Consider the following 12,464-nt stretch of genomic DNA (forward strand, 5'->3'; position numbering starts at 1 on the left):
GCCGCGCGTTCCAGCCTCCGCCAGCCCGGCCTCCGCTGCAAACACTGCCAGCATCCTCGGGCTGAGCTAGTAGCGAGCGGTCAAAACTGCCCTTCCTGTGACTTGGTGTCCTAAGCACTCCATAAACGTCCCGTCAACACTTGTTCACTGGCAGATCCACCGTGAAGATAACGTGTGCCACATAGTTAAAAATATTCCCAGCAAAAAGCGCTGTTCATATTCTTACTATTTGTTCTGGATGAGTGGCTCAATTAACAAGTTTCCAAAGACTCTTTAGTTCCGTAAAGGAGTGGGTGATATTTGCTTATGCTAAACACATGAACCCACAACCGCATTTTGTGCAAACGGATGTGGGGCGGCAATTTAAAATCCTTCCAGCGCGAACTGGAATTTTCAAATAAACTTTTACATGCACACGATGGCACATTATTTTGCATTAACACCGCACTGCAACTGGAGGGGAGAAAAACAGTTGAGGGATTTTTTTTTAAAAAGCGCGATCTTAACGTTTTTTTTTCCTCCGCTGCCTGGAAGGCGGGCTAGGCCCGGGTCACGTGACGCGTCCCGACTCCGGGCGGAAGCCCGCGGGAGCGCGCAGGGCCCCGCGGAAAGATGGCTGCCGCGGCGGGGCGAACGGCGCCCGGGAGCGGGCGGTAGAGCCCGCGCCGCCCCGTCCCCGCCGCCCCCTTACCATGAGGCCGGTGAGTCGACGAACCCTGGACTGGATTTACTCCTTGGTAGGTACCGGGGGCCGTGGGGCTCCGGGGCGCCCCATCCCGGGGCCCACAAGCCGAAGGCAGGCTGTTTGCTCGCGGCTTGGAAGTCCAGAGCCCATTCCTAAATTGAGCGTTCACGCCCTGCCCTCGGCTCCGCCTCTTCCTGGAGGACACGCTCTTCCGCCTCTTACGTCAAGGGTCGCAGGGCCCGCTAGGCTCAATGTCTGAGATACTCGGCTTCCACCTGTAGCTGCCTGGTAACCTGGGAAAGTTCCCAGCACGTAGATTTCTCTTTTTGCCTTTCCTGCCCCCTTTTAGTTGCTCCTTGCGATCGTCTTGCTCTCCTGGGGATTCGTCATCTACGCATCAACTGTAGCAGCGCGACGACGGCTACACAAGGAGTTTCCAGACAAATTCTTCGGAATGAATGAACTTTCATAATTCTCAGCCAACAGTTCTTTTCCTCAAATAGTGCACTTATGTAGACATTTAAGTAAAATTCACAATACAAAACTGCGAATAGTCTTTTGTGATAAGCGCTAGCATGCTAATTTTTAAATAGGCAAGACAGCCTTTTTTGTATCAGGTCATAGTTTTTCATCCTGGTGCTCCGAACACTTCATCTCCTGTTATATCAGTATGTAAATAAATCTATCATGTGACTAAATCGTGTTTTGCATCCTGTTTATCAAAATAGACAGGAAAAAAGTAGCTAATAGCTTTGTTTAGTATGTCTTTTTACTGTTAGTCTCAAATGGAACAACTTTTATAAAGTAATACAACACCACTCTGGGAATAAGCTTTATTAGTTACTTTTCCAGGAAGCAGATTCAGTAAATACAGCACTTTAGGAACATACTTGTGCCATTAAACAAGTCTTTTATGTTTGTAGGCGCTCTTCAGTGATGTTGATCAGGAAAATCTTTCATTGGTGGAATCACTTCTCCAGTCTCCAGAATTGTATCACCCTGGGAAAGACAAGCCAAGTGTTTACTAGGAAAATATCTTCATTAAGTGTACATTTTATTTTAAACTATTTCAACATGTGTTCAATACAATAAATGATTATAAGCATATTTTACATTCTATTAACTTAAAAGTAAGCCAAGTAGCCAGGGAGTGGTGGTGAGCATCTTTAATCCCAGCACTTGGGAGTCAGAGACAGGTCAATCTCTGAATTCAAGGTCAGCCTGGTCTACAGAGTGAGTTACAGGACAGCCAAGGCTACACAGAGCAACCCTTGGAGTGGGGGTTTTAAGCCAGACATGGTGCATACCTTTAATCCCAGCACTCGGTAGAAGCAGAAGCAGGTACATCTCTGTAAGTTTGAAGCTAGCCTGGTCTACATAGCAAGTTCCAGGACAGATAAAACCATATAGATCGACCTTGTCTCAAACAAAAACTTCAAAATTATTTTGCATTTTACCTAAAACACTTCAATTTGGATGCCATATTTTTACCTGTACTAATTTGTATGTAAAACTAAAAAAGATTAATCAAATTATTCATGAGGACTTACAATGAAAGAGGGATAGAAACAATATAGTGTATATTTAAGCTATAAAATTCTTTAGTATGGACACACCTGTAAGACTATTGCCACAATCAAGATAATAACGTACTTATTACAAGATTTAGTACTTTATTCTTTCCATCTACTCTCTCAACCTCTGCCTCCAGGTGTCAGAAAAATATTGTCTGCACAGATGGTCATTGTATGTTATTGCACATTCAGACACTGCATGGAAAAGCTAGTTAACCTCGGGCGTTCATCTTAATAAGGATTGAGAACACCGACTGGGGAGGACGGCCTGCCTCATACTAGTCTATCACATCAGGAAGAAGGGCACTGGCTCTACTGAGCCAGAGACGTGCGGCACTGTCATGGCCTGTTCTATTCTAAAACACATGGCCATTTGGCAGATTCCCAAAAGGGAGGTTTTGGAAGTGGTCAAAAACATAGAAACAGAAAGGCCCACTATAGTAAAAAAAAAAAAAGAAAATATAGGGCTGCAGAGATGGCTCAAAGGTTAAAACACTGGCTGCTCTTCCAAAGGTTCTGAGTTCAATTTCCAGCAACCACATGGTGGCTCACAACCATTTATAACGTGATTGATGCCCGCTTCTGGCCTGCTGGCTCACATGCAGGCAGAACATTGTATAAATAATAAATAAATCATTAAAAAAAAAGAAAATACAGAAAAAAGGAAATGTCACAAAATCACTGATACAGTCTTCTGAACAGAGCCTGTCTCGTCCTTTGAACAAGAATAACAAAATAAACGTAATTAGATAGGCAGGCAGGCAAAGAATAAATATTACTTAGCCAGCTACCAAAACCAGCAAGTTAATGTCCTACTCTGAGACTACGTGGGGTCTGACATACATCGGTTACACATAAGTAAATAAGTTTCCTGTTATTTCCTAAAGCATACTTCCAGTATGGACAGTTACTCAATTTTGATGGTTCTCCCTAAAAGTCCCTTGTTGCAGCTGATAACAGATTGCTGTAACACATGCTACTTAACTGAAGTTTGAATTTATAGTTATAATAATTCATTATTTGTAAGTCGAGATAGACATGTTTTAGTATACTAAACAATAATCTCACTAACAACCAATAAAAATACCAATTTATATATTATATATATACTACATGCTAATATTGATATATGTAAACAGAAATGTATTTAAACATATGTAATATGATTTATTATATATAAAATGCAAATTGGTATTTTTATTGGTTGTTAAGACCAATAAAATATATATTACTGTTTTTGAGATAGGGACTAACTATATATCGCTGACTGTCTGGAAATTCACTAGATAGACCAAGCTGGGCTTCAGCTCACAGAGATGCTCCTGCCTCATCAGAGGAGCGCTGGGATGACAGGTGTATACCAACACATTTAGTTTAATTTAAATTTGAATTAACAAAAGGTAAAATATGGTAGTAGTCAATTATTGTGGTGAACATTCTGAGTGCTGGGATTAAGGTGTGAAAGAACTTATTTTTTACTTACTTCTAGAGCTTATATCTTTGTAATATAAAGTTTAATTCACACTAATGTGTCTTAATGTCACAGAATAAGAACTGTAGGCACAAAGCCAAAGTTAGAATCTGGAAATAGTAGCGTTCTAGTTGTCAGCTGCCTGTTCAGGCATCTCTTCTGTAGTCCTTTACCCTGGAACGTTGGTGGGGCCTTCTACTCTAGGGCAGTCAGGGAGAGCAGGCCTGGGGGCGCACACAGGTAGTCCCAGCACTCGGGAGGCAGAGGCAGGCAGATCTCTGTGAGTTTGAGGCTAGCCTGGTCTACAAAGAGAGTCCCAGGACAGCCAGGGCTATTACACAGAGAAAACAAACAAACAAAAAACAAGGTTGAGAAACATAGTGTCCACTCCCCATTTTTGTTTTCAGTTGCTCCTTCATACTGTCTCTCCTTTTTTCCCCCTACAATACTACACAAGCACACTTAAGCTGACAGTAAGAAAGAATCATTTTATTCTAATGAGTTTGGCAATCACTTGTAGACCTGGGGCAGGGATAACATACAATAGGAAAAACTGGAGTTTTGAGACTTACTGGGAATATTCTTAGCTTCTTTTCAACAATGCCATATGGTTTTGTCTGCAATAAAAATAATTCTATTAAGTTACATTGTTAGAATTTCTTCTAAAATATGGTAGATCTTATCCCAGATTTTTACTTAAGCTCCCAATTCTCCCAGGATGCTGGGCACATATTAATTAAGCATCTCTACTTAGTTGTCAATAAACTTCTACTCATGGCCACAACAACACAAGTAGCACGGTGCTTTCAACATGGATCACATCTCTGCTCAAAGTTTCATAATCCTAAAATAAAAAGGAGGAGTCCCCGCTGCGATCTCTAAAACCCTTCATGAACTCACCCCTGGCTGACTGATTGACTGACTTTCTCCCGCTCTGTCCCCACTACCTTCGTCACAATGGCCCCCTAGCTAATAGTCCAAACAGCAAAGCCTGCTGCGTCCCAGGGCTTTTGTGCTTGCGGACTCCTCCACCAGAAATGCAGTCCTCCTGAATATCTGCTTGTCCCCTCGCCTCATCCCGTTAGGTATCTTTTAGCATCGCCTCTGCAGAGAGCTCTGATAAAAAATGGCGTTCCTTGTCATTCTCTATTCCTTTACGCTCCTCAACTTCTCTTAAAAGAATTGGTTACCTCCTATAACCATATATGTATCTTATTCGCGTACTTGTTGCCAGTCTCCAATACTAGAACAAGCATCTTATGAGGCAGGGACACAATCTGCTGAGTGCACTGCTGCACCCTTGTTTACAGTGTATTGCATATAGGAAGTGCTTAATATATAAATGTAGAATTTAAAAACTCATAAGGCATGTATGTCTACACAAGATACCACACCAAAATCTTTAAAAGATTATTGGCATTGATGTACGACATAACATATAAGGCAAGGGGACCAAGATTACGAGAGAAACTTAAGACTTTAATGCAAGGGAAATAAAATGACTTGAGGCTGGAGAGATGGCTCAGTGGTTAAGAGCACTGTCTGCTCTTCCAAAGGACCCGGGTTCAATTCCTAACACACACATGGCAGCTCACTACTGTCTACAATTCCAGTTCCAGGGATTCTGACACCCTCACACCAATGCACATGAAAAAAATTAAAAAACAAATAAAATGTCTTTATTAGATGAACTGTGGCCAGAGCCAGTGAGGTAACTGCGTAAAGCACTTGCCACACAGGCCTGGCAACCTGGGTTCATCTCCAGAACCCACATGAAGATAAAGGGAGAAAACCAACTCCACAAAATTGTCCTCTGACCTCCCACAGCATATTATGGAACATTTGTATGGGCCCCCCCACAGTAATAATATATTTTTTTTAGATTTTATTTTAAAAAGAACTGTGTTCAAAGTCAAGAAGACAGTAAAATGTCTCCTGAGAGATGTAGAATTCAGTTACTGAAGCAAATGTTACTGTAATGAAGAACTCAGCTACATGAACCAGGAGAAAGAATTAAGGGTAAGTGGCCCAGACGCCATCACGCTTGAATGCTGAACTATGTGCCCCAATGGCTAAGAAAGCATGAGTCCCTCAGAAAACCATAGTAATGTCTCTTTTGTCAACTCAGTACTGCAGCTCATTAAATAAATACGCTTCTGCTAGAGGACAAAGGTATTTCCAGTCCCAAGACAGCTCCGTCACAGAGATGATAAAGGAAGCTACACTCAGTATAACTAGATAAATGCCAACTTCTAAACGGTGGGACAGGACTGGAGAGATGGCTTACAGGTATCAGTTCCCAGCACTCACACACAATGCTCAGCTCACGGTTAACTGTAACTCCAGATCCAGGGAGACTGGACTCTTCTGGCTTCCATGGGCATCTGCACTCACATGTACGTACGTATGTGTACATACACACACACACACACACACACACACACACACAAAGGGAAATATTTTTTTATTTTTTGGTTATTCGAGACAGGGTTTCTCTGTGTAACCTCGGCTGTCCTGGACTCACTTTGCAGACCAGGCTGGTCTCGTACTCACAAAGATCCACCTGCCTCTGCCTCCCAGAGTGCTAGAATTAGCCCAGCAGGAAAATACGTTTTTTAAAATTTAAGGGCCTTCTGCTGGGTGCCAGCTGCTTCCTGTTGAAATGGACAAGTTCATGAAACCCGGGAAGGTGGTGCTGGTCCTGGCTGGACCCTTTTCAGGACACAAAGCCGTCATCATGAAGAACATTGATGATGGCACGTCAGACGGCCCTTACGGCCATGCCCTGGTGGCTGGAATTGACCACCATGCCTGAAAAGTGACACCTGCCATGGCCAAGAAGAAAATCTCCAAGAGGCCAAAGATCGAGACCTTTGTGAAAGTTTGTAACTACAATCGCCTCATGTCCACCAAGTACTCTGTGGATATCCCCCTGGACAAGACTGTGGTCAACAAGGATGTCTTTAGAGACCCAGCCCTGAAACGCAAGGCCAGGAGGAAGGCCAGGGTCAAGCTTGAGGAACAATACAAGACAGGAAAGAACAAATGGTTTCCCCAGAAGCTTTTAGGTATATTTTTGTTTCCATCATTAAAAAATAAAAGATTAAAAAAAATTTAAGTAAGGGTGGGTAGAGAAATGAAGTGGATCTGGAAAGAATCGGAGAGAGGTGAATATAATCAAAATATATTGTAGTTGTATGATACTCTCAAAGAACTAATAAAATAATAGGTAATTTTAAAAGGCCCGATACAAACACACCTTTAATCCAGAGACAAGCAGATCTGAGTTCAAGATCGATGAGGTATAGAGCAAGTTTCAGGAGAAGAAAAGCTTAGGTCCTCGCATGGTGGTACATGCTTTTGTTTTAATCCCAAACAATGAAAGTACAGTTAGTTTGTAGAAAGAAGGAAGCACCCATGTTTGAAAGTGGTGCCTAATTGAGTGGCAGACAAAGTAACAAACCAGAGAAAGATTTGACAGAATAGGATATATCCAACTCTCACAATCGAGAGGAGAGGGAAGCTACTTACGGGGCAATGCAGAGAGAGAGGAGGCAGTTTTCACAGGAGAGTTTTACACAGAGAGGTTCAATGACAGAACAAGCTAGACAGTGAAGACAGGAAAAGCCAAAGAGAGAATGAGAAGGAGCCAGCAGATTAGAAAAGATTGCTGGAGTTAGTTTGAGGCCAAGCAGAGCAATTCCGAGGCCAAGAGAGAAGCCAGATTGAATAAATCAGCTGGGAGAGGAGTTTGAGCCAGAACAGCTGAATTGAACCAGCCAGCCCAGAGCTCAGAAAGGACAAGAAAGGGTGAGCTTATTCAGCAGTAAGTCTCAGAGGCTGAAACATTCTAGGTCTTGGTTAGATTATAAAGAGGCTAGAAGCTTCCAGGACTAGGCCTAGATTAGCAGACAGAGGCAGTAACTCTCAGAGGCAATTGAAGCAGGCAAATAAAAGTTCCTTTTATATCAATTTACCATAGATATATCTAAAATTATACTTAGATATAAAATATCTAAAGTCTTAACAAATAAGATTTATAAATGGGTTTAAAGCACTTAAGAAAATGTGATTACATTTGTAAGTGGAATTGCCTTAAGAGTTCAAATTTAATTAGTTCAAAGACAGTAGGGACAGAATAAGCTTGTTCCTATTTTATCGGAGGTATTGCAGTTTAATTAAGATAAAAGTACACTTTAATTTAAAATATAAAACTAACAAACTGAATTCCCAGGCAACACTCTGACCACGTCTGTTCCACAGCCACTCTCAGATGTTTCCAACATTCCCTGACAGAAGGCAGTGTTCTTTTTCTAGGGGTCAACTTGCTAAAACTGCGACAGTGACATGAAAAGGCCCATGGACTTGCAAGTGAACATGGTTCCAAGCACCAGTAATGTACGCCACTCTCTGATGTGGTAACCTGCTTAACATGCTTAAACTCTATAGCCCCTGTTGAGACCTACTTTAGTTCCTAGCATGACTGTAGCTTCTCTGTTAACAACCTATTAGCATAACAGAAACCATTTTGACTCCAAATCTCCATTTGGGTCATAAGATGAAATTAAGTTCAAGTTCTCAGGCCCTAGGAGCCTGAAACCAGGAAGGCTCAATGCTTGCTGCTTAGAATAAATCAACAGATGAGAAATGCACGTTCTGCTTGGGTTAAAGATAAATGATGCTCTATTAGAGTTAAGGCCACAACATCCTGCTATGGTCCTTACTCCCAGAGAGCTGGAACGCCCTCAAGAGCTCCCTAAATCCCAGTCAATCAGCTTAAAACACTTTGTCTAGCTACTTTGGTCGGGGGGCATATGGCTGTGTTCATCCTTCCAATTGGCATAATGTGTTCCTTCCATACCCTTCCTCGAATTTGCTATCTACCTTCTAACATACTACATATTGTGGATGTCAAAAACTTACTTCTATATATTCTTTCAGTTAGGAGGACATGCTAAGCATCCCATACTTGTTGCTCGAAGGACAAATTGTGAGTCCGGGAGATGGCTCACAGTGCAAACACTTGCTGCTAAGCCTAACACCCTGAGTTCGATCCCTGGAGACCACATGACAGGAGTAGTAAACCCACATCCTTCAAGCCGTCTTATGACATTCTTTAACCTTCGTGACCTTAGCACATTTGAAGGTAACAAGCCATTAATCTTGCTCCTTTGGAACATTCCCTCCAGCTGGGCTTGCTTCATGATTCAAATGATGTGCACAGGCAGGGCTATCACAAAGCTGAGGCAGCTTTCTTCTTGCTGCTATCTATGAAGCGGCACACGGTTTCAGTCCACCTCAGGGGTGACAACACTGAGATGCTGCCTGCTGGAGCGTAACTTAGGGAGAGTGCTGTCCCCAGGCCCTCTTAATGGGCGGGCCATGAGTAGGAGCTCATGTCCGCATCCACACCCATGGTTATCTCTCTATCCACCTATGAATGCCCAGTAATAACTGTGAGCTCATAGCAATGCTTCCAGTTCTGATTCCATCCCCAGGGGCTTCTCCCTTTTCCATCAGTACACTTATTTGATCAAGCTCCTCACGTCCAGCAAATGTCTGTCACCATGGCCACACCCTGCAAGCTTAGCCTCCCCACCTCCGGGTCCTTCCTCCTCCTCCTCCTCCTCACATTCCAATATCCTGTACCAGGCTGCTGCCACTAAGGCTCCCCAAACAGGCACGTTCAGCCCACTCTAGCAACTCTCTCTGGGCACAGAATGCCCTCTTTACACTGTCTGAGCTCACTGCACGCAGGGCGGCACTACTGTTCCCTCTTCCAGCACGTACCAACCATACTGGGCTAGCCTTTGTCTTTAAACCACAGCAAGTGACTCTGGTCAACACGCCCAAGAGCCATGAAGAAATTCCTATTTTTAGACACCCTAGACTCCAAAGGAAAAAAAATTATGAAAAATCAAAAGCAAAGGAAAATGAGACAATGACAAACTGTTTTGAATGATATCGCATTCCTGACTGACCTACACTAAAAACAAAACTAAACAAAAACAAAAACGAACAGCAATCATTTTTCTGCCACCTGCTCAGGATTCAGGTTTAGGCATTCTAATCACTTAAACACTACTTCAAGGAAATGCGCTTCAAGTTATAAAGTAGTTGTATGTAAGAAGAAGAGTAATCTTTGAATTTTAAGTTTTGAAACTACTTGTATATAAAAGTACTTAAGTTCAATTAAACCTTTTACCCAAAAGAATTCAAAGAACCTTAAAATCAGCTTAATATGGCATATTATTTCCTGAGTACAGCATAGCCACAGGAAACTATTAGACAATATTAAAAATAAGTTCTGAAAAACACACATTTAAACATACTTACAGCCAAATGATACTTGCAATAATAGTGAATAAGCCAGAGAGGTACAAGCACATGAGAAACAGTGAAGAGACTGGACCGGTACGCCTTAAAGATCTGTGGGGGAAACACAAACACAAAATAAACAAATATCCTCTTTTAAAATTTTTGATACTTTAGATTTATGTATTTTATGTGAATTAGTGTTTTGTCTGCACACATGTATGTGTACCAGGAGTGTGCTGTGAATTGGTATTTTGTCTGCACACATGTATGTGTACCAGGAGTGTGCCTGGTGCCCTCGGAGGACAGAAAGCAGCAAGCACTGGATCTCCTGGAACTGGAGCTACAGACAGTGGTGCGCCACCATGTGGGTGCTGGGAACTGAACCTGGGTCCTCTGAAAGAGCCAAGTGGTCATAAGCACTGAGCCATCTCTCTGACCTCAGGCCATCCTCATTTTTACTTTTCATTAATTTACTTTGAGATGGGGTCCTACTCTTTCGCAAGGCTGGCCTGCCTGGCCTCAACACTCAGCAGTCTGTCTGACTCAACCTCTGGAGTTGCTGTGACTACCAACATGTGCCATTTACTCAGCCTAGCATGAGACCCCTACCACAAAGTCATAGTATGATAATTACTTTACAAACTTCTCAGTGGAACACATTTCCTGACAGATTGAGGCTAACCTACCTGCTCCAATATTTTCACTAACTCTAGCTTCCTATAGAACATCTATAGACTCCAGAGCAAACAAGGCTTAGGATGAGTAGTATTCTGCAAGTAAGCAGCATTCTGCAAGACATGAGGCATTCATGGTCAAGAAAAAACATGACTGTGAACTACAATGGAGGTGTTCTAAACTCACTGAGATCAGACACACACTGTAAGCAGTCAAGAGACACTGAGAACGGGGCTTTTCCATGGCAGCCAACTTGACTGAAACACCTTCTCAGGAGAAACTCAACTGAGATTTTAGTTTATGTATTACAGCAGATGGTTTAAGAAGAAGAAAAAAAAAATCACTCAAAGTAAAGTAAGACAAACTTCAACAAATGATTACTTCCGTAAATCACTAGCTAGGTTTGAAGTTGTCAGCAGTGACTGTCAAAATCAACAGGTGATGTGAGATATGAAAGGAAGAGACACCTTGAATTGGAGTTGAATTTCACCACCTTCAGTGCCTAATATCGTTTACGCTAATTTCTGTTGCGCTGCACTTGGTGACACAGTAAGACAGTACATTACATTTGGATTTCAACATGAAATCCTTCATGTGACCAGGAACAAATCATTCATTTTTAAAGAAAAAGCCATTTTTCCTTACATTTAAAATGACAGGAACTGTTTCTACTATTTAGGAATGAAAAAGAAAAGAAGGAGGAGAAGGAGAAAGAAAAGGGGGGGAAGAAGAAGGAGGAGGAGGGAGGAGGAGGAGGAAGAGAAGGAGGAGGAAGGGAAGAAGGAGGAGGAGGAGGAGAAGAAGAAGAAGTAGCAGTAGTAGCAGTAGTAATTCATGCAAAACCCTCAGCAGAAAACTAGGTTCAAAGATAGCAAGAGCCTCATGTATGTTACTTCCTATTATTATTATTATTATTATTATTATTATTATTATTATTATTATTATTAAAGTATCTGAAAACAATCCTCACTTATTATTATTGTTATTACTAGTAGTAGTACTAGTAGTAGTAGTAACTGAAAACAATTCCTACATAGTATTCATTTCTCATCACTGATGTGACTTAATAACACCCTCCAAGAAAATAATCCGGAATCCTTAAAATAAAAAGTAGTCCTTGAATGAATGGGTTTTTCTGCCTGATAAAGTCATAGAATGCAATTTAAAAGTAAACAAAAGCAGCTGGCATGGTGGCGCAACGCCTTTAATCCCAGCACTCAGGAGGCAGAGGTAGGTGAATCGCTGTGAATTCGAGGCCAGCCTGGTCTACAAAAGCAAGTCCAGGACAGCCAAGGCTACACAGAGAAACCCTGTCTCAACCCTTCCCTCCCCACGTCAAAAGCACACAAAAGCGCGTTAGAAGTACACAGTGATAAACAGAATGGGAGCTTAAGTGTCCGGCAAAGCCTACCAAACAGAGCGCTGTCCTCCGCTGCGACCCCACGAGGCTATCCTACACCAGCTGGCCCTCCCGTAATCGCGTGCAGCGTTGGCCGATCATCTACGCCACCTCAGCCTTACACATCGAGTAAGTTCTCAGACACTAAAACCACAGCCTGTGAACTCTAGTTTAACCCTGACCGGTTTGACCCGAGGAAAGGTATCCACTGCTGAAAGTCGGACTTCTCGGCACACCTGACACCCACAGGGGAGTCACCCTCCCGGGAGCCAGCCCGCTTCTGCACTCCAGATCCCCGCGCGGGGCTCTCGCGACGTGACAGCAGCGTCTGGGATAAACCTG

General features: G+C 42.5%; 3 protein-coding genes and 1 pseudogene across 5 annotated transcripts in view; 2 read left to right on the top strand and 2 right to left on the bottom strand.

The window, feature by feature from the left end:
- The window catches only part of TOPORS (TOP1 binding arginine/serine rich protein, E3 ubiquitin ligase), a 10,574-nt gene extending 9,580 nt beyond the window's left edge, over positions 1-994 (bottom strand). The window contains exon 1 of one of the 2 annotated variants that reach the window (XM_084798785.1): positions 692-994. In XM_084798785.1, the coding sequence (XP_084654911.1) occupies positions 692-694 (3 nt within the window). In that variant the 5' untranslated portion in view covers positions 695-994. The remainder of the gene's footprint in view (positions 1-691) is intronic. The other variant, XM_084798786.1, reaches the window with a different exon arrangement.
- Positions 570-1,383, top strand: SMIM27 (small integral membrane protein 27). Its single transcript, XM_084798834.1, has 2 exons — positions 570-737; positions 1,035-1,383. The coding sequence occupies exons 1-2, from the start codon at positions 693-695 to the stop codon at positions 1,155-1,157; spliced, it is 168 nt and encodes a 55-aa protein (XP_084654960.1). The 5' UTR covers positions 570-692; the 3' UTR covers positions 1,158-1,383.
- Positions 1,384-1,504: 121 nt separating this feature from the next.
- NDUFB6 (NADH:ubiquinone oxidoreductase subunit B6) overlaps positions 1,505-12,464 on the bottom strand; it is an 11,397-nt gene continuing 437 nt past the window's right edge. Inside the window, exons 2-4 of the mRNA XM_084798822.1 lie at positions 10,067-10,159; positions 4,303-4,347; positions 1,505-1,684 (exon numbers count right to left, since the gene is read on the bottom strand). Coding sequence (XP_084654948.1) covers positions 1,616-1,684; positions 4,303-4,347; positions 10,067-10,159 — 207 coding nt within the window. The 3' untranslated portion in view covers positions 1,505-1,615. The remainder of the gene's footprint in view (positions 1,685-4,302; positions 4,348-10,066; positions 10,160-12,464) is intronic.
- Positions 4,354-10,044, top strand: LOC311607178 (large ribosomal subunit protein eL27-like; annotated as a pseudogene). The gene has a single exon. The product of its transcript is annotated as a large ribosomal subunit protein eL27-like (transcript).

Source organism: Acomys minous, assembly GCF_964271855.1.
Source record: "Acomys minous genome assembly, chromosome: 1".
Taxonomy (NCBI): Eukaryota; Metazoa; Chordata; class Mammalia; order Rodentia; family Muridae; genus Acomys; species Acomys minous.

What these genes read in the sequence shown, in the direction of transcription:
- SMIM27 (XM_084798834.1), top strand. Translation starts at nt 693, where the DNA reads ATGAGGCCGGTGAGTCGACGAACCCTGGACTGGATTTACTCCTTG. An exon ending in TGGACTGGATTTACTCCTTG is followed by an intron (nt 738 to 1,034) that starts GTAGGTACCGGG and finishes GCCCCCTTTTAG; the next exon opens with TTGCTCCTTGCGATCGTCTT.